Genomic DNA, 27604 nt, shown 5'->3' with positions numbered 1-27604 from the left:
TGAATTAAAATGATCAATAACTTTGATCGATGTCATGATAAAAAAACGAATATTAGGACAAACTCAATATCAAAACTTAATTTATGAAGTGAAGACACAAACGATTGAAATTTCGATCTATAAGAGAACTCCATACATTGTACATCTCAGTGAAGATCGGTGACTAATTATATAATTTGAAGTAAATATACTGAGTGTACGTATATAGAATTTGTTACACATACAAAGTATATGCAAATATTATCTCATTTCATTTTATGTAACATATTTTTCTTTTTAAAACTCTCATATTTTAACCCATGAAAAGGTTCATAATACAAAAATTTTACTAACTCAATTATTTAACTATCTGAAATCTCATCTTATTAATATACATCCGATTATCCATCGCGTAATCTCTTAGATCTTTCTGTGTTTGTATGGCACAAGACCAAAAGTGGTCAAAATGAAGTGAGACAAAACCGGGGAAAGCAATAAAACAACATAATCTTGACCAAAAAAGATAAATTAATTAGCTTAATTAATAACTTAATTAACTACTTCCCCCTAATAATAGGATTTTCCTAATTCTCTCCCTCTTCCTTCTTCCTTCTCTTCCTCTCTAATTTGTTCTTTTTTTCCCTTCACTTCATTAATTTTCTTATGATCTTTTGATCATTTGTTCCCTTTGGGATGTTCAACCTAATAACCTAAATTCCAAAAAAAAGAAACATATTAACACAACATATAATCTAAAATTTAACATCCCAAAAAAATGGGAACATGCATGTCTGTACAAAATGCAAGTTTCTTGAAAAGGACTAGGATGAGACCTACTCCTATTGATCAAGAAACATGTTCCAAGAGCGCAAGTAGGACATCCGTGCCTAAATCCCAAAAATTTTTGAGACCAATAAATGTCGTGAACGATCCATCTGGCGATGATATATATCAGAGGTACGTATTCGTTAGATAGTTCGTAATATATATGAAGTTTATTCCATTTATTGACTATCACGTTAAAAAGGTTGATGAGTTTGAAGGCAATATATATAAGTTCTCAGATGTATATTCCGAATGACTTTTTAATTCTTCTAACTTATTTTAAGGTACGTTGGCTTTCTTTCTTCCTATGTTTTTTTTTAAATAATATATGAATAATATTTTAGATATAAATTTTATTTAAACTTTAAATTAAATGAACAACGCGAAATAAGATAAATATCATAAATAATCTTCTTTCAAAAAATTCATGCTTTTCTTTTATAAAAAAAAAGTGGCTAATAAGTTAAAAGTTTATCATTACACTATAAGTTTGAAGTAGTGTTTGGAGCTATCCTTGCTCGAGGGGTGTCATTTCATACTTTTTTGTCGAAAAACTACATTATGTAAATAAGTTATTTTTTTTTATAGATATTGAATTTCCGTAAGCTTTTCATCTGTTTCATTTATATTTTGACTTTTCCTAGTGAAATATTTTGGTTCTGCCACTATCCGAAAAGGATTTGTCAATATGAATTTACTTATATTTTGTAATAGTGGTGGGATCACACTCTTGTTCAAGCGGCATCAATTGAGCTCTTTAATTTCGCTGAAAAATTACAGTGTGTGTTTATAGGTTGTATATATATACTTCTTTCTTCATATTTTCACAAAAATTCCAACTCTTCCACTATCCAAATGGGGATTTTTCTAGGGTTTTTCTAACCAATATCTCTTTTAAGAAATGTTGTTGTTATTAACAATTTCAAACACTTGTATCCGATTACATAACCGTTTATCAACTATTTACGGTCAGCTAATTCGAACGGGGTTATGTTTTTGTAATAGGTATGAGTTTGGGAAGGAGTTAGGAAGAGGGGAATTTGGTATAACATACCAATGTGTAGACAAGACAAGTGGGGAAAATGTGGCATGTAAGACAATAGCAAAGAGCAAATTGAGAACAGAGATAGATGTTGAAGATGTGAGGAGGGAGGTTGTTATTATGAGGCATTTGCCTAAACACCCTAATATTGTTAGCTACAAAGAAGTTTATGAAGATAAAGATGCTGTTTATCTTGTTATGGAACTCTGTGAAGGTGGAGAATTATTTGATAGAATTGTTGCAAGAGGACATTATACTGAAAGAGCTGCTGCTCTTGTTACTAAAACTATTCTTGAAGTTGTTCAGGTAAATCGATCGTCTTCAATTTGTTTGTCTGATTTTGATAATACAAATTAAATTCTTTACGCTCACGATACGTACGTATATATAACAGGTATGCCACAAGCATGGGGTAATTCATAGAGACCTTAAACCTGAGAACTTTTTATATGCCAATGTAAATGAAAATGCCCAATTAAAAGCTATTGATTTTGGACTTTCCATTTTCTTTGAACCTGGTTAGTACTCGTGTTTAAGTTATATACATTGTCAATTGTTTCTGCTTCTACTAAAAAAAGACACTTAATTTTTCATGGTTAGGTCAGAGATTTGGTGAAATAGTAGGAAGCCCGTATTACATGGCTCCGGAAGTTCTTAGAAGAAATTATGGACCAGAAGTTGATGTATGGAGTGCTGGGGTTATTCTCTACATTTTGTTATGTGGTGTTCCCCCTTTTTGGGCAGGTAATTAAGTTACAACTAATTATTAGTAATTGAGTTTATGAATGGTCTAACTAATTGTGTTTCCTTAATTAGAACAGAAACTGAAGAAGGAATTGCACATGCAATAGTGAAAGGTACAATAGACTTCAACAGAGATCCATGGCCAAGAGTATCTGATGAAGCTAAAGATCTTGTCAAAGGAATGCTTGATGCTAATCCTTACAACAGGTTTACTGTTGAAGAAGTACTTGGTAAGCATACTATCACTGCTCGTTCGGTACGTGGGATAAGGATGAGAGTATAGTAAAGGGGGTTTTGAAGGTCGAGGATTAGAATAGAAGGTTCGCAGATAGTTGAGTGTTGTCTCTATACATTTTAGTAGCATTAGTACTAATATCGTAGTTTATGCCCTTCGATATAGGTTAGTTTCTTTGTTTTGATTATTGCATTATTTTGATGTTATCTTATTATGTTTGATCCTCCCCTCCAGATTACACTGAGTACATTGTTGTTGTTCTGTCGTCTGAGTTATCTTATTATGTTTGTTCCTTAAAGATTAGGACTTCAATTGCAAATTTTAAACCTAATATATTGATATTCAAATTAGATCATCACTGGATACAGAATGCAGACAAGGTGTCTAATGTTTGTTTGGGAGAAGGTGTGAGAACCAAGATCAAGCAATTCACGTTGATGAATAAATTCAAGAAGAAAGTTCTAAGAGTGAGTAATAATTCCTAATAGTAGCAACATGTATATACCAATGTGGTATTTTATTTCATATAAAATAATTGTATCGTACATCCGATATTTTACAGGTTGTAGCAGATAACTTACCGCTAGATCAAGTACACGGTATAAAACAAATGTTTTACATGATGGACACTGACAAAAATGGAAACTTAAGTTTCCAAGAACTCAAAGATGGTCTACATATGATGGGACAAACTGTTGCTGAACCTGAAGTCCACTTGTTAATGGATGCTGTAAGCTTTAATTAATTGTCCCTTGATTATGCATTAATTAAGTTTACAAAATTTTAATTAATTAAGATTGTTTGTTCATTAGGCTGATGTTGATGGAAATGGAATGTTGAATTGTGAGGAATTTGTTACAATGGCTGTGCACTTACAAAGGCTAAGCAATGATGATCATCTTAAACAAGCATTTCTCCAATTTGACAAGAATAAAAGTGGATTTATTGAGTATGAAGACTTGAAAATCTCTTTGTTTGATGATAGTCTTGCCCCACAAAATGATCAAGTTATTAATGACATCATATTTGATGCTGATTTGGATAAGGTAAAATTTCATTAATTAACCTTAATCATTTGAATAATCTTTGTCTCCTTACTTAACTTGACTTGGCATTAATGACTTCTGATGAACTAGTAGCTAAAACTGTACTAAGTAGATAACAGGTTGTGAAGGACACAGGTTCTTGTCCTTCGATTCTTGTTATTATTTGTTGTCTCGATTATTGCATTATTTCTACTTTGATATGATTTTCCTTGATCTGAGGGTCTATCCGGAACATCTATTCCACCTTTCAAGTTAGGGATATAAAGTCTCTTTACACTATTCTTCTCAGATCTCACTCGTGAGATTACATTCGATCGTTTCTTGTTGTTGATTTGTTGACATATGAATACAGGATGGAAGGATAAGTTATCAAGATTTCAAGGTTATGATGTCAACAGGGACAGATTGGAAAATGGGTTCACGTCAATACTCAAAAGCAATGCTGAATGCACTTAGCATGAGACTTTTCAAAGACAAATCCATGCAATTGACAAATTAACTCTCTTCCAATATTCTTTGAGCTTTTTACTATATCTTTCACTTGACAAGAAGATGAAAAACAAAAATTAGAGAAGAAGAAATGGCTAACAAATATACAGGGTTTTGTTCCACATAAAGCAAGAATATGTCTGTCTCATTTTTTTCTGTTTTACAAAGGCTAGTAGTTCTTAATGTTAATACAAAATATCATTTTGAGGATGACTGATAATACTTCATTGAGTAGTAATCTCTTTTTTTTCCCATGAAAATGGAAATCACTATCAGGTAACAGTACTGAGGCATGCTATCGAGAGATTTATCTCAATAAGGCTAGGAATCTGTAACAACGGAGAGACGATAAGAACGATTCCAAAAACAATAACATATATCATTATATACACACAAGGGAACATTATACACAAATCACAAGAACAACAGCACAGCTTTGTTTGCAGCTACTGACCCACCATCCCAGAAAGATGAGATGAGTTGAGTTGGAATAGTTCTGCACCTAACTCTATCACAGACTATTTACAACAGAACCATAAATTAAATTGACCCTTGAAGACGCACAAGAGCAAACTTCAGTTACAGGGGTCCTTTTTTACCTATACTGTTCTCTGACAATTGGTGGCTTCAATTAGAGAGGATCAACTTCTCTTGTTTTCGTATCGTTGAGTAGATTCTTTAACTTACCCATCTGAACATCATTTATCCCCCAAAATCACAGTATAGATAGTGTTGTTTTGTTTGCTTTGGCCCTCACGTCTTAGTGGAGTTCTTGCCCCTACCTCCTCCTTTGCCCTTGCTGCTACCAGTTGTGTTCTTTGAGCTGGGTGCCTTACTACAAGCACCTTGGGAATCTACATCAGCAAGACCATTCTCCAGTGCTCTAACCAGATTTTCAAAGTAGTTTCGCGTGACACTGTCGCAATTTGGAAAAAAAAACAGAGCTGTCATTTAAATGTTAAAATATCAATATGAACTATCAAGTGCAAAACCATCACATCTCTTCCACATATTTGAGAGGTCGACTGGCAGCTTAGGAAACAATTATGCCGTGACATTTACAATGTGAAATCCTAGTTCGTGTTTGGTACTCCTCCAATTTACACTAATCTGTGAACATACAGGCTGTCTTCTTCTCTCCATGGAAGTGGAGGTGTTGTTTGAATGGACGAGGCAGCAGTTAGGGGGGTTGAGTGTAGGGACAACATACAAAAAGTGTTTTCTGGTCAATTGAGGGTTTAAATGCAAATCCCAAATTAGAGGACAATTTTAGTGAAAAAATCACGAAACAAAAGAGAATTTAAATTTATGCATAACTCAAGATAAATAACTCTCAACATGAACAATTATATAACAAAGGAGTTAAAAGATTATTGTTTGGTGATACGCAATCCTCTAAACGTTCAAGAAAAAAGTGTGAAACTAGAACTCCTGGATTAATTTTGTATTGGCTCATAGAAAGGTACGCCCATACTTTATGCTTCTAGACAACAGTGTAAGAAAATTACCTTGTTAAACCAGCGAGCTTTGTACGGAAATCATTGAAATCCTTGGTCGGTCCTGCAGCATTAAGATAAGTTTGGAGTTCCTTTTCAGCACATTGATGAAGTCTTTCTAAACCAGCCTCTGCCTCACCTGTACAGATAAAATTTTGCATACAGAAAAGTAACAGAAGCATGAGACAAGTTTACTGAAGATGATCAAAGAACAAGGCATACAGATGATGAGAACTGTAAATACCTTGTACGTACTCAAAAAACTGCCTTTTCGCTTTCTCATGTTCCGGTAGGTAGTATCCATATGCATAGGTCCATTTTAACACTCTCCTACATTCAACTATCTGCAAATTGTATAGTGGAACATACTTACAAAGAATATCTTATGGGATGACTATAAAAGGAAAAAAAAAATCTGGCAAAGAGGATCAGTGCCCCTACTAATGTTTCATATAATGTATGTGTCAAGAAGATTTCAGTGTTCACCTGTTGCCAGGAATCTATAATGAATTTCAATTGTGACTCGGGTTGGGACTGTAATTCACTAAGCTTTTCAAGCTGCAGAATAACCAGAAACTACGTTAAACACATACTTGAAGACATATCAAAAGGAAAAAGACAAAAGTAATGCCTGGCGAGATAACATAAGAGCAAAGAAAAAATAACTCATTTCCAGTAAGCAAATTCTTCAACACCAACTTTCATTAAGAGCATTTACTCTTATTTTGTTATTTCTTTAGCCTGTGTATACTCTAAGGGTGGCAATTGAGTGGGTAGGGTAAAATTTGGGCAGGCCATAATGGGTCAAGACAACAAACAGGTCAAGACCCAACCCAACCCAAATCTGCTTGGGACAAAACGGGTGAGGTAATGGGTCATAAAACGGGTCAAGACCCAACCCAAAATGTTTTGACAAGATTCCTCATAAGCCAATTTGGGTTGCATATCAACCCAAAGGGTAAAATGGGCTGAGTTAATAAATGGGAGGGTCAATAACCCGTCCAAAATTAAATGGGTTGTGCAGGTTGGATTGATATTGTCACACCTAGTATACTCTGTGCAGCAAAACCACAACCACGCATAAAGGAAATTATTACATAAACCAAGGAGTAAAATTGCAATATGCACAGCATAACAGCAAGCCAACTGTACCCTAGTTTCAAGTACAACAACATACCCAATATAGTCCCACAAAACTGAAAAAAATACCATAGTAGAAAGAGTAAAGTGTGGTCTGTAAGCAACCACATATTATACTTACATGAACACTTTGCATTTGATGCAGATCTGCCAGGGCTTTTTGCCTTGACTGCCATCAGGAAAATAAGGAATGTTAGAGCTTTATACAAAAAAGTGAATGGGAAATTTCAATTTTCACAAATTAGCACATGTTTCACATTTCTTAAGAAGTATACAAAGTCAAACGGAACTTTCAATTTCACAATTTAATGCACATTTTACCATTTCCAAGATGTGTATAATCTGTTTCTAGAAAACACTAGAAGATCATTTTTTGTACTCGTTTCCATCCTCTAAATGTTGAAAGAATGAAACTACATATTTACCTAATAAAAAAGATAGTAGAAGAGAGACCTCACAAGAGATACAAATCAATAGAATCAATCAGCAATCTCATTTTCTTGTCAATTATCAACAGTTCAAAAAGGGAAATGTAATAAGCATATTCAATTATAGTATCTACAAAGAGGAGAAGGGGAAAGAAACAGCAAACAGGGTAACATATGACATAACCCAACCCGTCTGCTCACACTCCATAACGCTTCGACCCAATATTTGTGCAGCTTCAATAAGCAAGGACAGTACAAGCTCAAAAGAAACGAGATAGAGAGAGTATCCAACTATCCATACCGATTGATTGGTTGCCCAACGCTCATAGTAATGTGTGTATCTTTCCAGAGAGTTTTTGGCCATCTCCCTCCTCCTCTCAGATTCATCATACTATATGCAACAATGTATATAATATCAAATCAAATTGCATTCAGGATCAATAGTTACAATCCAAATTCAAAGATCAAGATGAAAAAGAATAAAACGCAAACCAAATATGGGAAAACTCACCACGCCCTCTTGCTTTGCTGACTCATAGCGATTACACGCATAAAATCCACCAGTCCTTTCACCATGGTCTGACCATGCACCAAGACACAACCTATGGGATATCAAATAACACTATGAGTAAGGACCTTCTGGTAACCACATGAAATACTTCAAAATAAGTATATTCAGTATCTTCTACTTGAGCTTATATACCAAAAAAAAGAGAGAGTAAGTCCCTGAACCAGTGAATGCCCTAGAAAATATCCTTGACGAAATAATGCCCATGTTCATTCATAAACGTATATTCTTTTCCTTTGGTCTCACATAGAGAGTGCATAGAAGGTAGTGAACTTCAAGAATGAGCAGTCTAATATAGGTGCAAAAGTCTTACCAGCAGAACTCAAATTTACATGGTGGTGTACAAGTCATGTGCATACACCCTTGGTTCTTCTCGATTGGTCTCTTGCACTTTGGACAGGGCTTGGAATTAGCCAAGATCCTGAAATCACCAGAAAGGAAAAAGTTGGATGTAAACGAACTAATTTTATTTGGGATCCAACAAGTGTAAGATCTCTACCTATTAACCAAAAACTAGTTCAATCCATACTGTATTGAAACAACAACGACAACAACATACCCAGTGAAATAACAAGAAACACCAAATAAAAAATTGATACTAGTATTTATACTACTTGACAAAACCTTATGACCAGTATAAAGTGTTGCAGACATAATATAAATAATCTTAACTAAGAATCATTCATGGAACACTAACAGAGATATGAAAAACAATATAAAACCAGTCGATCAGCGTTAAGATGAATACTTACCAATTCATGTTCTCCGACTCGGCACTGTTTTTCAAAATCCACTTTGACACTGTATCACAATCCACGGGCCGATGAGCCTCTTCTGTACACTGAAAGAAATAACGGTACAATAAGAACCAACACTTTCATGAACTAAAAAATGAAGTTAACACAAAAGTGAAAAGAAATCTCACATTCCAACAAAAACTGAAGGAACAACTGCAAGTAACATCATAGCTTCCACTTCCAAGATCATATTCTATTGCAGAATCACAACCTGGAGCAGGACACCATTTTGTCTACAGAAAACAAGAAAACAAATGTATCACACCTGCTAGCAAATAAGGCAACAAAGATTTCTTGCAACAAACAAAGCTCATGTCAACAAAATGTGATATACAATAACCAATTCAAGTTGATAATTTAAGTACTCCAACATAAAAAAGATCCAGATAAGCCAGCAGAGATGGCCGCATTCATTAGTTAATTTCTAAATGTGAAAGGATATCCCTTATAGTATACATCATTAATAAAAAGGTTATGCAAAAAAAACAGTAGTTTTTTTCTTGAAGATCAACCAATCATCTCTACTATATGGCATCTTAGCAGCACAGGTTATGTACAAAAATTTGTTTTTCTTGAATATCCTTTAGGCAATGAAGAAAAATGCAAAAGAACGAAGGGAAGAAAAGGTTTAAAAAAGAGAGAGAGAGAACAGGAAAAGCAGAAATTTTTAAATGCGAGATAAAAGACCAAGAGACTTGTAGTTTATGTAGTTATTTATCACCAAAAGTACTAAAGGACCAAAATACTGAACTTTAAAGCTATTCCTGTGTCTAATATCATAAATAATGGCATCCCCATTCCAATCCTTATGCAGGTCCTTTACTAGATTCACCTCACTTCTGCTGTACTCTGTTCCCCCATGTATATGTGTTAACAGATGTATAAAAGACGCACAGGAAAGAAAATCTCAGGCTCGCGGATACATATAATTCAGAAGAATATGTGACGAATCATATGCAGCAAAATGTTACTTCTTCAACAGTTCGATCAAACAATTATGGGTAGCATAATCAATCTACACTGTACAAGTCCTCAATAACATCAAACTGACAGAACTTGGCACCAACCTTTCTATTGTCCTCAATATAGGATCTAAGAAGGTAACGATAGTACTTCTCCTTATCTTCACCAGATGTCAATGTATCAATCATATCTTGACCAATGGCGACATCGCATGATGGGTCAGGACATCGCAGCGTCAAGCATCCAGGGCCATCGTTGATGGATGTGGTAATGTAAGCTGCCAGAACAAAAACAAAAACCCTTAAACAAGAAAATAAAAGGCATGGCAGGTAAAAGACAACCAAAGTTCTTCTATAAAATTTGAACTGAATAAGATACAGACGGAGAGTTCTCCCTTCATGATGCTGCACAAGAACCCTCATTGGTTACCATTTAAGCTTCAGTATTCATAAAACAGTAACAAGGGTCAAGGATTTGCATGTCCAGATGGATTACACTCCCTTCCTTTTTTTTTTTTCTTTTTTTTTTTTTTTGCTTTTTAAATAAAAATAAAAATTGATGGATTGCACTTTCCAATAGAGAAGGATTTATACCCTAAATAAACTGAACTCAAATATTGGATAATTTACGTCGAAGAATATCAAATTAGACATTTCTTTCAAGTTCAGAGTAAAGCAGAACTATATCTCCGGCCAAAGCTCCAAGAAGAAACAAACCTTTCCAGCAAGAAGTACAAAAAGGATGACCGCACCCGAGGGATATTATGTCAGCAGGAAGGAAGTTGTCAAAGCAAATCCCACACACCACCTGCCGAGAATTTAGATAGATTCAGGCCACCAGAGAGAGACAGCAGCACAAATAAATGCTATAACGGCTAAGAAGTGAATCAGTTCCGGTAACAAAGTAGAGAACTTACATCTATAACTCTTGAAAGAGAGACAACAGGCTTCTCCAACAAGCCGGCAGACTTGCGCACTCTTTCTTCATCAGCAAACCACTCCTCATGCACCTTGTTCACACTCCTAGGATCATCATTGTTTATTACTCTTTTAGAAACAAGTCAAACAGAAGGAAAACCAAATCCGTCGTAACTCATATACAAGTAGAAAGCACAAGAACATAATGTGATAGCATTGCACAATTCACATTTCCAAAGGTGCTCATCAAGTGAAAGCTACAGACGAAAAAATATCTCAATCCAAGTAATAGCACCCAGCAGCACTCAGAATAACTATTAACTCCTATGGCAGAAAGGGGGGAAAAATCAGGTTACCAGTTATAACGTCGAAGTAATATACAGGCAGCTTCTCTTGATATGGAGAGAAGAGTAGAAATTGTCGTCATATCCTCCTCCTGTCGCTGACGTATATCTTCTTCTTTCAAGACAGTATAATTTTTCTGCAAGATTGCAAAGGCATTGTGTGAATCTAAAATCGACTAGGATTTAATGACAAAGAAAAATTTGAAATCAAAAAGCATTGAATGAACAGTTGAAATGGGAATTCTCACGGAGAGGATCTAAATTAAGAGAAGTCTACTTGTATCGCATTAAAGAGTTAACTAGCAGAGAAAATCAACACTAGCTCAAGAGAAGCCCCTTTGTAGCACATTGAAGTTATTTCCAGCTAAAAACATAGATGTCCCACAAAGCAAGCAAGTAAAGAATACTGACACAGCAACTCACTAATCATTATAATTTGGACAAACTTTTCACTTCTGCTATGACCCTATACATCATATACTAACATCTTTAAAAAGTTTTCACATTGCCCCAGAATTCAGTTACATATCAGGACTCGTCAATTCACAACCCCATCAATTGAGATCATCTCTTTGTCACCACTTGGTGTCTTCCCACAGTTTAGACAAGAAAGGTTGGTGATTTTTCCAGTCACACCCGCAATTATTCTATCCTTATATAGAAGGGATGCAAAAAGGCAACCAAATCAAAATCAAAAGACCCCAATTCCAATGAACCACTCACCTGAATTATACAGCTCTACATACACAACAGTTTCTGAAGGTTACAACTCGCATAAATACTCATAAACAATAAAACTATTCTATCCCTATATGCAATGGATACAAAAAAGGCGGAGTCTTTATAGTAAAATTCACTTCAAAATTCACACCCAAATCAAAATCAAAATCAAAGACCCAATTCCAATGAACCACCCAACTGAATTGTACAGCTTTACATATAACAGTTTCTGAAGGTTACAACTTACAAAAAGTAAAGTAGAACGAAGCAGACCAAAGAAAACAGGGATGTACATAGAGTATTCACCTCCAACTAATTCAAGATCAATACATGGTAGAAGTAGTTGTTGAGAGTACCTGCATACGACTAACAGCTTGTTCATCGGAATCATCGGTTTCATTACCCATGAAATCATAATCAGCAACATCAGCATCGCTATCTGCCGCATCACCGTCACTGTAGAAATCCTCATCTACCGACTCCATATCATTAGCATCGTGCATATCATCTTCTGAATCCATCAAGTAGAGATTATCAATCACCAAAACTACAGCTGAAAATTGTTGCTTGAAACCCTAAAAGGCCAAATAACACGAATTAGCTCAACTTGGAAAAGTAAAATTGGGGGAAAAAAGTAGGTTGTTGATTATGATGTGGGCAAAAGGGAAGAATAGAGATTGAGTTTATTTATTTTGTGTATATATATATATATAATGTTTTTCAAAGGGAACAGTTGTAAGTATTGCCCAAAGGAATTTGTGGTTTTAGATTTTAAAGAGAATTTAGGAAGTTCGGTGATTTTCTAATTGCCATGGAAAAGGGTTTATATAGCAATTCAAATTATGATTAACATGGAAAAAATAAATTTTAATGTTTTAAAATTGTCATATTAGTTTGTTTTTTTCAATGACAAGGGAAATCTACGACAATTCAAATTAGGATTATCATGAAAAAAATAAATTCTGAGGTTTTTAAATTGTTAATTATATTTTAGGAAATCTGTAATCGCTATTCTTTTGGGATGCACACGTGATAAAATTTCCGCTCTTATGCAATAGAGAGTAAATCACATAGGAGAGGTAATCCATACTAGGTAAGCCCGACACAACGAGCTAGACCCGAATTTACTGGCAAGGAATTTTGAATTCGAAACCTCCAACGTGGAAGTCTCAAGTCCAATCTCTGGACTTTACCTAAGGGTATATTTATTTTTCTAGTATAGCGTATATTAAAAATTGAAAAAATTATTCGAGACAAGATTTATATAAATTCAAACTATGATTACTATAGAGGAATAAATTATAAGGATTAAGAAGTGTTATATTGATTAATTTAGGTTTTTAAATTTAAATTCTTGAGGTATGAATTTTCTTGTGTAAAGCCTTTGACGTTTGTAAGTTTTAAATTAAGATTTTTTTATATTTTTTTGGGTTTCTAGTAGTTGTAGTATTTTATTTTATTTTTGTAGTTTTTTATCCTTAAATTTTCATTGCAATTGGATATCTCTTTGTATCTTAATTATCATATTATTTTGATATAATTATTATTTAGAATGTTTTGTTATGCTGTTACAGGTGTTTATTCTTTTTTTTTAAATTATTTTTATTTTAATTTTTTTTAGATAAAAATTTAATGGAAATAATCACTCTTTTTTAAACGACACTAATAAGTTAATTTTATATTTAAAAGAAAATAAAATCTTGTGTTTCTAATGAGCACGTGTTATATCTTTTTATAATAAAAATAATAAAATTCTACTATCTTCTATTCAGTTAGAAAAATTCTACTTCACATATTATTTTCTCTTTTTGCCGTAAAGAGATTATATTTGTTATTAGTCAATTTTCTGGATATGTTTAAAAACATTAAAAAAGGAGATGATAAATTATTGAATATCATTTTTGTTCAATTTTAATTTTGAAATTATATTGAGTTGATTATTGAAGATATTAATTCATATATTTATAATTTTTTTGTTATTTAAAAAAAATCAATTACTAGTTTTACGTGTTATGCACTTTAGATATATATGAATATAGAGACTTTGATGACTCGTTTAGTTTGAAACAAATCATTTCAGAATTAGTCATTTTGAGATTTTATTGTTCCACTTAAAATTTGAGATAAAAATAACACTATAATTACGAAAAAAAAATTAATCTTAAATAAGTTATTATACAATTAAGACGCGTGAAAGATATTTGAATACCACGTAAGTTAAAAAAGTGTATAAAATTACAAAGCTAAAAATTTGATTTAAGGGTAATAGAACTTTAATTTAGTTAAGATGTGTATCTGAGATTTCAGTCATAATCTAGAGTGTATTAATACCCTTTTCCAAGTCAAAAAAAAAAAAAACCACATTGATGGATGATATTTTATAGATGACACCTAAATTCATTTATAAACTTTAATATGACTTGAAACGTCTGTCATATATTTTTTTTTTATCGTAAATATGAATTGTCAATCTCTTGACACATTTATTTACTAATGAAGTTTCGATTATCTATATTTTACGTGATTTACATAATATTTTTCCTCAATTTAGATTTGATCAAAATTATTCTCCACTAACTTGTATTTTGACTTATTAACTTCACAAATCCTAGAATTATGAAGAATATATTTTTTCCTTTTTGATATTTATGCATATAGATGACATGTCGGAGTCAATGGGGGCGATAGAATATTTTGTTTGGTCACTAAAAAATGCAAAAATGAAATACTTACATCAAAAGGCCTTTAATTGCTAAAACGAGTATTATTTGTGTCACCCCACAAAAAGTTTTTGAACTTTAGTTCTTATTTATTGACTTATAAGGGACTTCACTTTAAAAAGAAAAAATTTTAGTTCCAGAACAAAGGATCGAGGGGAAAGATTTCGGATCAAGTTTCAAGGACTTATATCTATCGAAAACTTATCTTTTACTTTAATAACAGATATCAGGTCTTTAAGCATGTTAGTTCACAAATTTATTTTCAATATTATAATTATTTCCTTTTATCTAAAAAAATAGGAACTACACAAGTTCTCATTAGATCTCAATTGTTTTTAATAACTAAGTCGATTCATCTAAGAAGCTCTTCAACAAGATGACACGGTCTAAATGTTGCACCCTGGACGGTGAACGTCCAGTAGCCGAAAGCATTACTTATATACACTTTCTTTTCAACTCTTCAAACATAATAAGAGGCGAGTTGAATTTTATTGTAATCAAATTTATTTATTTTTTTAAAAAAACATATTACCAGATTAAAATAGAATGATAAAGTAAGAATAAGAAAAAATGTATCATACTCCAGTCTCAACACTGAATAACGTGATTGTTTGATGAATAGATGAATTTTTAGTCTGACTTCTTAAAATAAAAAGACTTGACTTTCATTTGAAATTTATAAATACAACATAAGTAGAAGGTTGAAACTAATGGGGCTCAAACTTTTAACCCAACAATGGCCATTTGACCTAAACTTTAAAAATAAGCTTATTTTAATAATATTTTTAAAAAGTACTTTTTTCTAGGAAAAACATTTGGTAAGAATCTATACGTGCTCAACCAATGAATTTTTAAAAACATTTTTGAACAATAATGTTATATTCTATCACAGTTTTAAAATGTAATTTTTTCAAAAATATTTATCATAAAAGCATTTTTAAATTAAAAAATATATATATATTTTTAGTCTTGAAAATAACTTTTGATATTTCCTAAAAATTACTTTGTTTCTATAAACTTAGCCAAAACACCACAATAATTTATTATTTATTAATGTTTATAAATAAATTATTTAATTTATTTGAATTAAAATTAAAATTTATATTATTTAATAAAACCAAAAAAAAAACTTTGAACGTTATATTTTTGGATCACAAATAATTAAAATAAATTAAAGAATGTATTAAATTAAACTAAATTAGATATAACAAAGGGTTTTTTCGTTTAATCTAAAGTTAGGTGCTGCACAAATACGCTAAAACCCTAGCCTCCATATCCATTTCCCTTTCAGCTCTACACTCTGCCTCTGTTTTTACAGTTACACTTGCATCAACAAATTGTCGGCTGCTCCGGTCGCCGCCGTCAGCAATGGGGAAATCAGAAAAAAAGCCAGCCTCTCAGCCCCAGAAAGTGGAGAAGAAGCCAGCTGCTCAGTCACAGAAGAATTCTGCAGCCGATGATGACATGGATCCAACGGTGACTCTGCTTTTCCCTTTTCTATTTCTTGTTGAAGATTTTTTTTTTGGGTGTAATTAATCAATCATGTGTAAGTGTTAGATTGATAAAGAGCTGGGATAAAATTCTAAAGTTTTTGGGATATTTTTCCGTAAAGGCCCCTTTTCCTCTGTGTAGATGTTTTGGTTTTTTTGGGTGTGGTTAATTTGGTTTAGGTTAGTTTGTATGCTTTTCCGTATGAAATTTTGGGGCATTAAGATAAAGGCGCCAGTTTTTTTTTTCTCTGGTTGTATTTCTCTCTCTCGTCTTCTCGTCAGAGTAATGGGGAAGTCAGAGAGCATTCTGTAGCCGTCTACGAAATGAGTCAAAGTGTGACTCTATACATGTGTATTTCTTCATTTGGTGTAATTTAAGATTTTTTTTGGTGTAATTTACAAGAATGATAAGGGAAAGCTACACTTTTTGCTGATGTTTTCCAGTATAAATAGTTGTGAGTTATGTCCAAGGTTTAAATTGATCAACAGATAGAGAGTTGGCGTAAAAGTAACTTTTTTTGTGACTGGTTTTTCGGGATTGCAGCAATACTTCGAAAATAGGCTGAAAGCACTTGCAGCTGAAAAGGAAAATGGGCAGAACCCTTACCCACACAAATTCCAAGGGGAAAACCATATGTCTATCCCTAAATTTGTCAATAAATACGGAGTTTTAGAGAGTGGAGTTCACTCCGAAGATGAAGTGTCCTTGACTGGTAAATTTTACAGCATTTTGAGCTTACTTTCTTGATCAATTTATTTTTTGCAGTTTTTTGTTAAAAAAAATAAATTTGCATCAATGATTGTTTTTTTCGATAGGAAGGATAATGAACAAACGTGCCTCTTCTGCAAAGCTGCTTTTCTATGATTTACATGGTGAAGGTGCCAAAGTTCAAGTCATGACAAGTGCAAGGTGGTTCTATTACTCTTATCATTTTGTTGTTTGTGAGAAATAGAATTTTCTTTTCATTGAGAATTATTATGTCCTTATATATTTGCAGAGATTCTGTGTTGAATGAAGAAGACTTCATTAAATTTCATTCTGGTGTGAAGCGTGGTGATATTGTAGGAATTACTGGATGTCCAGGTGTGGGATTCTTATTTCCTGTTAGTTTAGTGACAGTTGTTATCTGTGGTAGTGTTGGTCTTGGCGGTGTACAAATAAGTTCTATTAGAAGAGAAATGTTACTCTTAGTCTCACTCCATCACGTACTTGAACACCATTAATTAATGCAGGGGAAAGGAACTGAAAACACAATGTTTATGTATTTTATTGGATTGGTGTACTGCAGCAGATTGAATGGTTAAGATTTGCATGTGAAGTTATGGTCATATTTAATTCCATAACAGCTATTCAGCTATCCAAATGAAAGATTTGACGATTCATGTCTTATCTGGCAGTTAACTGCATTTACCCGACCTTTTCTCTTCACACCACTTACTGCATGGATTCTAATTTAATTCATATTTAAGTTGATCATTTCTTGATCCTCCACTCTGAAGCTTTTATTTGAATTCAAATTTAATTAATAATGTTTTTGACTTTTTTCCCGACCATATAATTTTTTTGAAAGAGGAGGTTGATCAGCTGTTAGAGACGGGATACAGTTAATTGTCTTTTTATATTTGATTTTCAAAAAGTAAAATCTGGAGAATTATTTGACAAAGCAGAAAAATTTTTGAAAAAAAATGGACAACAAATAGAGCAGTGGCATAAGATTCTTATAGAAAATACACAAGTTTCAAGCTCTCATAGTAAGGAAGAGGAATGATAAAAGGCCGGGAATTAGTAAAAATGGAGTTCGAGAGAATAGATGCATGCATTTGTAAGTAGAAAAGAAATTAATTGGCAGGTGCATGAAAGAAAATAATATATACTTATACCATTACATTTATTAGATCATGATTACCAGAGGTGACCTTTGTCAAGCTGTCTCCTAAAGGGGCAGTGGTATCCATGTTTAATACAAAACATGTTCTTCGGTTTGCGTGCATTTTGGCTTCTTGGTTTCGCCATAGTGTCTTACCTCAAGTATTGTGCAATTGACAGGGTGAATATCTTTATTTAGATGGTGTAGTTTATGCAAAGATCTCATGAGATGATAATAGTGATGTTTGGTTTGGTAACATATTTCTAATTCTTCCTACCTCATTCATCAGGTAAGAGTAAAAGGGGAGAGCTGAGTATTTTTCCCAAATCATTCATAGTGTTATCTCACTGTCTTCATATGATGCCACGGCAGAAAGGTGCCCAGACAGAGACAGCTAAGGTCAGCGAATTTTGTTTTGGATGATGTCTAATATCAGTCTCAGTTTGATTGAACTATATCTAATTGTGCTGCAGAATCCTGAAGCATGGGTCCCCGGAAGTGGCCGCAATCCAGATTCGTATGTGTTAAAGGATCAGGTATCTTATGCCTCTCAATTTTTTCAGAATTTTTTTTCTTTATAGTGCCTTACTTTCATCATATTTCCTTTAAAAGATTTTATGCCTCTGATGTGATCTTGTGGTTCATTTGTTCTCTGTCCAGGAAACACGATATAGACAGCGTTATTTGGATTTGATGCTGAACTTAGAGGTCCGCCACATATTTAAAACCCGTGCAAAGATCATAACTTTTATTCGAAGCTTTCTTGATAACCGTGACTTCCTAGAGGTTGGTGTTTATAAAGCTGTTTTACTTTGCCTTTGTTTAGTTGATATTATGATCTTAGCTTGAATATAACTAGTAAAATATATAATTGTATTTGTAACAGGTAGAGACCCCCATGATGAACATGATTGCTGGTGGGGCAGCTGCACGTCCATTTGTGACCCACCACAATGATTTGAATATGAGGCTTTTCATGCGTATTGCTCCTGAACTCTATCTTAAAGAGCTGGTTGTTGGTGGCTTGGATCGTGTCTATGAGATTGGGAAACAATTTAGAAACGAGGGAATTGACTTGACGCACAATCCTGAATTCACCACTTGCGAGTTTTATATGGCATATGCAGATTACAATGACTTGATGGAGCTAACTGAAAATATGCTAAGTGGTAAGTAACCAAAATATTTGGATCCAAATGTTGTGGGGGAAGCTTATGTATATTTAATCTTTTCATGATATTTATTCTTTTATTTTATATTACTGACCATACATGAACAGGGATGGTGAAGGAACTTACAGGTGGCTATATAATCAAGTATCATGCGAAAGGGTTGGAGAGTGACCCAATTGAAATTGACTTCACTCCTCCCTTCAGGTTTGGGAGCTTTTCTGGTTTGTCATGTTTTGGTTTAGTTTACAAGGCACTAAGATACTTATGCGTTGCTTCTGCAGACGGATTGATATGGTAGAGGAATTGGAGAAGATTGCAAACTTGAATATACCCAAGGATCTCTCAAGTGATGAAACCAACAAATATCTCATAGATGCTTGCGCGAAGTTTGAGATCAGATGTCCTCCACCTCTAACAACAACTAGATTACTTGATAAAGTAAATTTTCTTTCAGATATCTTCCGGATAGCCAATTTTTACATATGCAATCTAGTAACTTGCTTTTCCTGCTGATCCCCTTTTCTTTTGTATTGTCGCGCACTACCCTCTAGCGATATTGCAATGTTTGAGAAATTTTTTCAGTTTCTGGGCTTTGTGTTCTTCTGTTCTCTCCATGAGCAGTACTACATGAGGCAACAAAAAGGCTACTGTAAAGAGGAGGGTGGAGGGTAATAGGCAAATGTGAGAAAATAAAGAGGAAAGAAATAGAGATGAATAGGGTTGCTAGCGTTTTAGAGCTATATTAGTGTGAAATCTGTAGTTTGTGTGGCATTTGATCTATAACATGTGTTATTGCCAATAAATCTCATTGTTGATTGTTAAATTGGTTTAGAATCAATTGCTGTTTGTCTGCTTTTCGGCATGTAACATTATAAAATTGTTTAATGTTTGGTCCCATTTCTGCATTTATTGGTGATACCTCTTCAAAAAAACATGTACTAACAGGAATCAAGTGTTCTCATTCCTTTGGTGCTATTGGTAACAGTTTTTTGCCTAAGCAGCTTTATGACGTCGGAACTAAGTCTCCCTTCATTTTCTGTGAATTTAGCTTGTGGGACACTTTCTGGAGGAGACATGTGTTAACCCTACTTTCATTATCAACCATCCAGAGATAATGAGTCCTTTGGCAAAGTGGCACAGATCGAAACCAGGCCTGACAGAACGTTTTGAACTGTTTATAAACAAACATGAAGTATGCATTCTTTCAAATCTTTCAAAGTTCAAACTCTATATTACCATCCCAACACATGTTGTAATGTGCTTCTCTGTTAAATAACTTGACAGCTCTGTAATGCATACACCGAGTTGAATGACCCTGTTGTCCAACGCCAGCGCTTTGCTGATCAACTCAAGGTATTTGTGGGAAGTGTGCAACTTGACTTGGTGGTTGTTTGTGTTCATCTTGTTGTATCATTTCGATTATGTGCAACTACTTATTTAGGCATAATTAATGTCAATTCAGGACCGACAATCAGGTGATGATGAAGCTATGGCACTGGATGAGAACTTTTGCACCGCTCTTGAATATGGATTACCTCCTACTGGTGGTTGGGGATTGGGTATTGACCGACTTGCAATGTTGTTGACAGATTCACAAAACATTAAGGTTTGTGCCTTCACTTATTTAGTGAGGAAGAAATGACCACTTAGTTCCAAATGGCCGAGGGAATGGCCTGTTGTCTTCCTGATTCTTACATTATCTTCATCAATCTTCACCTCATTAGATAGCTTTTGAGGTTAATTTAGGCATTTTCTTAGCATGGTATTAGAGCCAGAGCAAAACTAATCCATGTTCTTGGTTTATCCAATGTTGAGCAATCATGTTGTATTGTCCGTGTTCCAGATGTTTCAACTCCTATGCATCTGGGTTAGTTACCATATCTTACATTTTTTTTTTTAAAAAAAATGGAATGCTGAGTTATACAATTTTAGCAAATTCTTACCTCATGATCTAGCTTTTGGGTTTTTTGTTAGACTCGAGGTTCTTTTATTTTAACTATGATGAAATGACCATTCATTTCCAATCAATTTCTCTGTTGTCCTGTTTGGCATCCATTTCTAAATGGTGGATGGAGGAGGGCATTCATAGAAGAGCCCACAAAGGCTGGTCTTCTACGAATTTAGTGTTGTCTCAGCATTCCCAACTCTCATTTTCTTGTCACTTCCTTTATGAGAAAGCTAGTGTTTCGTATTATTTTAGTTAGATACTGAAATCGATTTTTCTTTCCCTTGTTATACTTTTTTTCTACAGGAAGTTCTTCTCTTTCCAGCCATGAAGCCACAGGATGAGCCAACTTCCAAGGAAAGGTAAAGATTTCCTCCTTTCTTTTCTTTGAGTGATATACACCGTTAGTAGTGTTTGCTGTCAGATGGTTAGGATTAAGGTTTGTCTTGGATTGTGCTGACAGCCAGCTGACTGATTTAGCTGTCCCAAAAAAGGGGGAAAACTAGCGAACTGATTGATCTTCAAATTAATATCTAGTCTTTGTGGGTAGAGTTTGTACTTGGCATCCAAGGGTGTAGCCTAGTGGAAATTTGAAGTGGGTTGACAACCATGTGGTCTCAGCTTCAATTCCCAGAGGAGACCAAAAAAACTAGGTGTTTTTTTTCATCTATCCGGATCTTGATGGATAGGGTCACTTAGTACTTGTGCAATGGCAGAAGTCGGGAAACAGACTATTGCACAACGACTAGGACTCGTGTCGGAAGAGCTTGGAGGTAGCAGTTAATTAGTTGTGGTGCACGCACACTGGCTGGGCACCACAGTTATAAAAAGAGTTACTTTGTACTTGTACTGATGGAGGGATGTATGTCCTCGGTGGAATAGTTGATGAGCATCAAAGCTGCCCTAGACACTACTATCATAAAATAGTAAATAATGTCCATGATAATAAATATTGACTAAGCAGTGGCCTATTTTTGGGGGATATTTTTTAAAACAGTTTACTATGTTCTTCGGTGGGGTTAATCTTGGTTTCTGCTTAGCTGTAGGAAACACATATATTTGCTTGTAAATATGATTTTACGATGTTATCTTTTACCTTAAGATTAAGCTGCCAGTGAGGCCTATGTTTAAACTCTCATACATATTTTTTAAAATTATATTGTGAAGTTGAATCCTTATTTAGCGGAATAATATTGAAAACCAATAAAGAGGAATAGGTGATGCTGCTTTGCTAGCTGAATTGTGATTAGTAGCACATGTTTTGAAAGAAGCTTGAGAATATTTCTTAAAAGAGTGGGTTACATGATTTGCATTGTTAACTGGGAAGGGATTAGTGGAAAATTTTACGTCTTTTACATGGAATAAATTGGATAATGCCCAGAATTGTGGTTGGGTGTTTGCTTGGCCTGGAGTGAGAGCTGTATAAGAAAAGCCTATAAAAATCCAAAGTGCCCGTGCCCCGTGTTGCGCAGTTCAGAGTACCTGTTTCTTCTTTGCAGCACGATTCAAGCTACAAAATCCTTTATTTCCTTATATAATACTGGATGATTGGGAAAGAACAAAATAGGTGGTATTTTGCAGGGGTTGCTTTTTCAAGACATAGTCTAAGTTAACTTGCTGTTACCTTGTTTTTTTAAAAAAGTTAAAAGTCTGTTACCTTGGTATTCTTGGTGGAAAGTAGAATAAACATGAACTTAAGACGGATTTCACAGGGTTTTCTAAGTCTGTTGCATCTGTGGAAAAGGATATTGTTTTCGTCATTCTACGGTCTAAAAAGCAGATGCTGCAAAAATGAAAGCTTTCATGTGCTTTTCCTTTCAAGCTATTTGAGAAAATACATCACACTTATCATTGAGCTCTCTTTTCTGCATTCAGCAATAAAAAACCTCAGGAGGAAGCCAAGCCTCAGGATGGACAAGCCAAACCTCAGGATGAACTTACAATGAAAGGTAGATAAATCTGGAAGATATGCCTGACCTTTTATTTTCTTCTACTGTCCGAGCATTTTCATTTTTGCCTCTGTTTGTAAACAAAGCTTAGTTCTATTGATATTTGTCTTTGGGGGAGAACTGCCTCTTACTTGTTTTTACATTGCTACAGATGTGGAAAAGCAGATTTCCGACATCAAAATGAACTGAATCAGATCATAGATATATTGACGCGGAGTTCCTGCTGCTCCAGGAGTACCATTTTTGTTATACCTTTTTTTTCTTTTACTATTTGATTAATGGTAATTGTCTATTGTAATGGCAAATGCTGTCTTTAATTCGTTAGTATCAGAAACTTTACTCGTATACTTATGAATATGGTTGTATTTGTCAAAATACTTTTAGATGTATTCATGATTATGCTCTCTATTCCTTCCATGTCTTCTTTTATTCCATTTGTTCTTTGCTTATCCTCACTGATGAGAGAGGAAGTTAAGCATACTGCTACTGTAATTTCTAACATGAAAAATCAACTCTGAAGAAAAATTACGTTATAGTGAAATATAATTATAAATTTTATAGTGGATGCTTGTCAAACCAATGTTTGGTTGTAGCATTATCTCAACTGTACATTTATATGCCATTTCTCGTATTAGCTGTCTATTTTCTCTTTTACACATCCTGGAATAGGATGGGTAATTTAGTAATTTATCCCTTATCCACTCCTATAAAAGAAAAACTTTTTGGAGCTTTATAAGCTTGTTTAGGTTCTCAAAAACAATAATTGTAGGGGTAAAATGGAGATTATTATTTAATTTTGTCTTGGTTTGGTAGACGGTCAACTAATTTGAGACAACTATTTATAGTTAGTTTGACAATTAATATGGGACGGAGTAGAGTGTTTATCTTTCTATTCGTTGTATTTTGATTTCAATTAAAAGAGTTGCGTGTTTATGATTAACACAACATTTATAAGTGGTTTAGTTAAGTTGTTACAAACCTTGGGAACAACTTTTTAGACAATTTAGTCTAAATTTTGTTTTCTTCTGCAAGTGGGTAACATATTTAGCCTGGTCTGCAGTTTGTGCAACTTTAATATTTTGTAGCATGCATAGGGAAGTGCTAGTAAGAGTGATAATTCTACTTCCCGCTCCAATACATACACAAAAGCACTATCGTCATTCAAGTGGAAGCAATTATACATCAAAAGCACAAAGTTTGATGAGAATAAATAGGGAAATCAAACTTATATTAGTATTGTCTTAATTAGAAACAGCATACATGGGTCATTTCACACACCAACTCCACATTACATATACATAGAACATGGCTTATACCAGAAAAAAGCAATAATACACAAGGTTCAATTCACAGAGGAACAGACCAGATTTCATCAAATACATTGAACATGGTTTTGCCTTATTTAAGTGATATTTCACAAGGGCAGCTAGAGATGGAAACTCATGAAATAATAACATGCGATGAACACCAGAGCTGGGCCGTGAAAACCCTAGGCGGGAACCATGGTACTGTGGGTGTTGAGACCATCAATCTCCTCCATGGGCTGTGGAGGTGTGACATCTAGATCCTCAGGAGAACCATCAGTGCCGTCCTCGTTCTCTTCAACACTGAGACTAATGGCTTCAAAGATGAGAGCAGTCACTTCTTGGAACCTTGCTTCAGAGAGTGAGACCTCTGCGAGAAGCCTCCATGCATTTGCCTCAGTTGCACCCTCATAATCCTCCTTCCTCTTCAAGACCATGTGTCCACTAATCTCCCAAACAGCAGGATTGACTTGGGTGTCGAGGAGTTCAGCGCTGACCTCTCCAAGCGCTTGTTTCTCCGCATAGCACTGTTCCAATCCACCAAAACACATGTAAGTTAGGAAAGTGATCAATTGTTGGGAACTGCTAATAATTAAGCAATCCCAAAGTAGTTGTAAAAATGTGGTTCAAAGAGTTATACCTGTGGGAGAAGGAATATCCTTTTCCCTGAATCAGAGATTAGGACATTGTAAGGGATGTTGTTCTCTTGCAGACAAATGCAAGAATCTGAGACAACATCGGCCAAATCCTCCAAAGTATTTCCACCCTCAAAGACAAGACCTCGAACTGGGTAATGCAGCATCTCCGATATCTTCACTCCAGCATCAGTGACAGTTATCTTCTGAGTTGGGGCCTTCTCAATGGGAAATTGCACAGCCAAGAAATAAGCCTGAAGAGCAAAAACAATGAAAGTGAGTTCCTTCTTCTTTATTAAGGTCTCAGCAGTCAGCACTAGAGCAAACAACTAGAACTGACAATTCCAAAACCATGTCAATTATGGGAAGTGTCGTGGACTCTACCTGGAAGTGAAGATGGTTGATGGTGGCAAATGCACCCAAGCTGTTGTAACCCAATCGGAAGTAAGGGTTTGCTGCTTCGGCAGCCATGTGCAGTGCAAGCAGGAAGCTGTCCCTGTCAATCCTCTGGGGAAGGCATTCAAGGACCTTAGGGATCAAAAGCACGTGTCCGTACTCAATGGGACTGACCTGTTGCATTGAAAACCAATAAACTCATTAATCACTGTCTCTACTTACCAAAAGGTTCCAGTATATGTGCAAAACTAACTAAGAACATACATTTATGGCAACGACACTTGGAGATTTCTCAGGATCAATTGGCGCATCTGGATAGAGCTGGACTTCATCTTCCTCACTTGCTTCAAACTGAAAGAGCAACTCTTCCTGTCCAACCTTAGTGAAGTTGAACTTGCTTCCATCAAAAGGCTGCAGAACCTTATCAACTCGAAACTCAGTTGGCCGCTTCTTGAGGTGCCTTCCCTCATTCAGTTGAGCAACGAAACCATATTCTCCAGGAATCACCTATAACCATTTATTTTAAATCAAATTGCCGATTCACAAATGAAGTGTCCTTTCTTCACATCAATCAAAATCAGTAAGTCTCCAAAGCAACAACTTGAAAAGCAAGCGCTGAGCAATAGCACAACACTCATTTCAAATTTGCCACACACCGACAAAAAACGCTAGTTCAATTTAAACACTACATAACATCAATTTACTATGTAATAGTAAGACATAAAATGACTACATCTTCGTCAACCTTAGTCTCTTAAGGTAAGAATTGGTTCAACGCTATATATCACTTGCAGATCATAATCAATAACCAAGTTAACCTCCAAAAGACATTACCCTAGTTTCCGGAATTATAAGACCTTATACCGTTTCAAAATTTCCCTATTCACTTCCTGTGATTATAATCTTCCCTCCATCTATGTTTTACTCGTCTACTATACTAAAAACAATATGTCCACTTTTACTTGTCCAGTTTGACAAATCAAGAGATAATATTCCATTTTGTTATACCTGTTTACCCTTTAAGTACTTTGTAAGGGATGTGCTGAGTCAAACAAGGACGGAGAGATTATTATCTTTTGCAACTTCTAATAGTCCCCTAGATAGATTTTGCCAAGACAGCCTTTCTAAACCAAGTCTATCTAACTGGTAATAACTAAAGCAGAACGTGTAGGCATCAAATACAGTAACCACAAACCAGAAGAGAGAAGAAAAAAATACCTTGGTTTCGCAAGCAGTGACATCATAGCGAAAGAGGCCTTTCTGCTGACGATCCTCCCACTGCACATCAAAATTGACCAAAAAAGTGAGTAATCAAATCAAAATATCTCAAGATTGGCAATTTTAAAATAACAAAACAGTAACCAAAATAAGAAGCTTCGCACTTACTTCCCCAAGAACAAGGGATTCCAGAAAGTCGATCGGAGATTCCTTTGTTTCATCGGCGACAGACTTGCCGTAGCTCAAATTTTTGAAACCATACAGTGGCAGCTTTGAACCTTCAACAGTACAAACACATAACAACAAAATCAATATTCTGCTAAATCAGCTTTAGATGAACAAACAATTGGGAAAAGGGAGTATACAGTACCTGGAAGGCAGCAATTCCTGAGGCAATTCCGGCCACAACCAGCACCACGAGCAGCAATTTCATCAGCCTCATCCTTTTGAAAGTTAGAAACAAGCGTAGGAACCCTCTTAATTTTGAGCATCATCTTTACTTCTTTTTGTGTGTTTTCTTCGAATAATCAATAGAATACTAGATACAACTGTACGTAATAAGCTAGAGATCTATAGTAAGTATAACTATATCTAGTAGGAGAAGGAGAGGAAAGAACCGCCGCCGGCAAGGAAGAGGAGGTCGGAAGGACTACCACCTTCAGAAGGCAAAGCGCCACGTCCACCGTGCGGCGCAGGGTTAGTAGCTGTTACACAACCCTTACGACGTACTGCTGGAACATGTAAAAGTGGTCGGCGGTTTACTTTGTGTATAGCCGTGATGTCTACAACTTGTTAAACTGGGCTTTACCCTCAAAACTGCAAAATACAATAACCCCTTTTCCTCTTAAACCCAACACTAAAATTCCAAGATTCTTGTGATGGGGTCTCTGTTTTTGTTGATAGATTGCTACTATCGAAGAAAAAAAAGAAGAAATTTGGTGGTTGTTGTTGATAATAAGGGAGTAGAGCAGAGAGATGTGGGTATTTATATAGAAAATTGTAGAAGGGATAATGGAGGATTGGAAAATTGTGGCTGTGGGTTTGCCAATGGGGTAGAGTAAGATAATGGCGCTTTGCTACTGTATGTGAACCGATACAAATGGAGTCTCTGGAAGATGTAAAACGGGGCTACAAGGCCAATCGCAAACAGGGGGTTACAGTATACCGAACAAAT

At 34.9% G+C, this 27604-nt stretch overlaps 4 protein-coding genes across 5 annotated transcripts; 2 read left to right on the top strand and 2 right to left on the bottom strand.

Annotated features, from left to right (window-relative positions):
• Window positions 1-605: 605 nt before the first annotated feature.
• LOC101250418 (calcium-dependent protein kinase 24) lies at window positions 606-4573 on the top strand. The gene is made up of 9 exons (XM_010324172.4): window positions 606-936; window positions 1810-2152; window positions 2241-2364; window positions 2447-2590; window positions 2668-2820; window positions 3177-3292; window positions 3388-3555; window positions 3638-3871; window positions 4224-4573. Exons 1-9 carry the CDS (start codon window positions 755-757, stop codon window positions 4368-4370), a joined length of 1611 nt encoding a protein of 536 aa, XP_010322474.2. The 5' UTR covers window positions 606-754; the 3' UTR covers window positions 4371-4573.
• A 145-nt stretch (window positions 4574-4718) lies between these two features.
• LOC101250704 (probable E3 ubiquitin-protein ligase ARI7) lies at window positions 4719-12532 on the bottom strand. The gene is made up of 15 exons (XM_004241356.5): window positions 12090-12532; window positions 11026-11150; window positions 10669-10774; window positions 10469-10559; window positions 9857-10029; window positions 8918-9022; window positions 8745-8833; window positions 8306-8413; window positions 7936-8026; window positions 7726-7815; window positions 7118-7165; window positions 6343-6414; window positions 6101-6200; window positions 5869-5995; window positions 4719-5276 (listed from the first exon to the last, which is right to left on the bottom strand). Exons 1-15 carry the CDS (start codon window positions 12252-12254, stop codon window positions 5114-5116), a joined length of 1653 nt encoding a protein of 550 aa, XP_004241404.1. The 5' UTR covers window positions 12255-12532; the 3' UTR covers window positions 4719-5113.
• A 3111-nt stretch (window positions 12533-15643) lies between these two features.
• LOC101251001 (lysine--tRNA ligase) lies at window positions 15644-23294 on the top strand. Of its 2 annotated transcripts, none has more exons than XM_069298812.1 (16): window positions 15644-15929; window positions 16488-16656; window positions 16760-16853; window positions 16942-17027; window positions 18101-18210; window positions 18285-18347; window positions 18472-18601; window positions 18702-18980; window positions 19091-19187; window positions 19265-19421; window positions 20032-20175; window positions 20268-20336; window positions 20446-20589; window positions 21235-21290; window positions 22804-22877; window positions 23029-23294. In XM_069298812.1, exons 1-16 carry the CDS (start codon window positions 15822-15824, stop codon window positions 23064-23066), a joined length of 1818 nt encoding a protein of 605 aa, XP_069154913.1. In that variant the 5' UTR covers window positions 15644-15821; the 3' UTR covers window positions 23067-23294. The 2 variants fall into 2 exon arrangements, with proteins under 2 accessions (XP_069154913.1, XP_004241405.1); XM_004241357.5 differs by having other exon boundaries at window positions 15666-15929; window positions 18472-18597; window positions 18698-18980.
• Window positions 23295-24090: 796 nt separating this feature from the next.
• On the bottom strand, window positions 24091-27604 carry GGP1 (GDP-L-galactose phosphorylase 1). The gene is made up of 7 exons (NM_001279216.2): window positions 26801-27604; window positions 26599-26708; window positions 26431-26490; window positions 25477-25719; window positions 25201-25386; window positions 24822-25070; window positions 24091-24708 (listed from the first exon to the last, which is right to left on the bottom strand). Exons 1-7 carry the CDS (start codon window positions 26922-26924, stop codon window positions 24367-24369), a joined length of 1314 nt encoding a protein of 437 aa, NP_001266145.1. The 5' UTR covers window positions 26925-27604; the 3' UTR covers window positions 24091-24366.

The sequence above is a fragment of the Solanum lycopersicum genome, chromosome 6, assembly GCF_036512215.1.
Source record: "Solanum lycopersicum chromosome 6, SLM_r2.1".
NCBI lineage: Eukaryota > Viridiplantae > Streptophyta > Magnoliopsida > Solanales > Solanaceae > Solanum > Solanum lycopersicum.
This window is presented reverse-complemented; position numbering and strand designations above follow the sequence as displayed.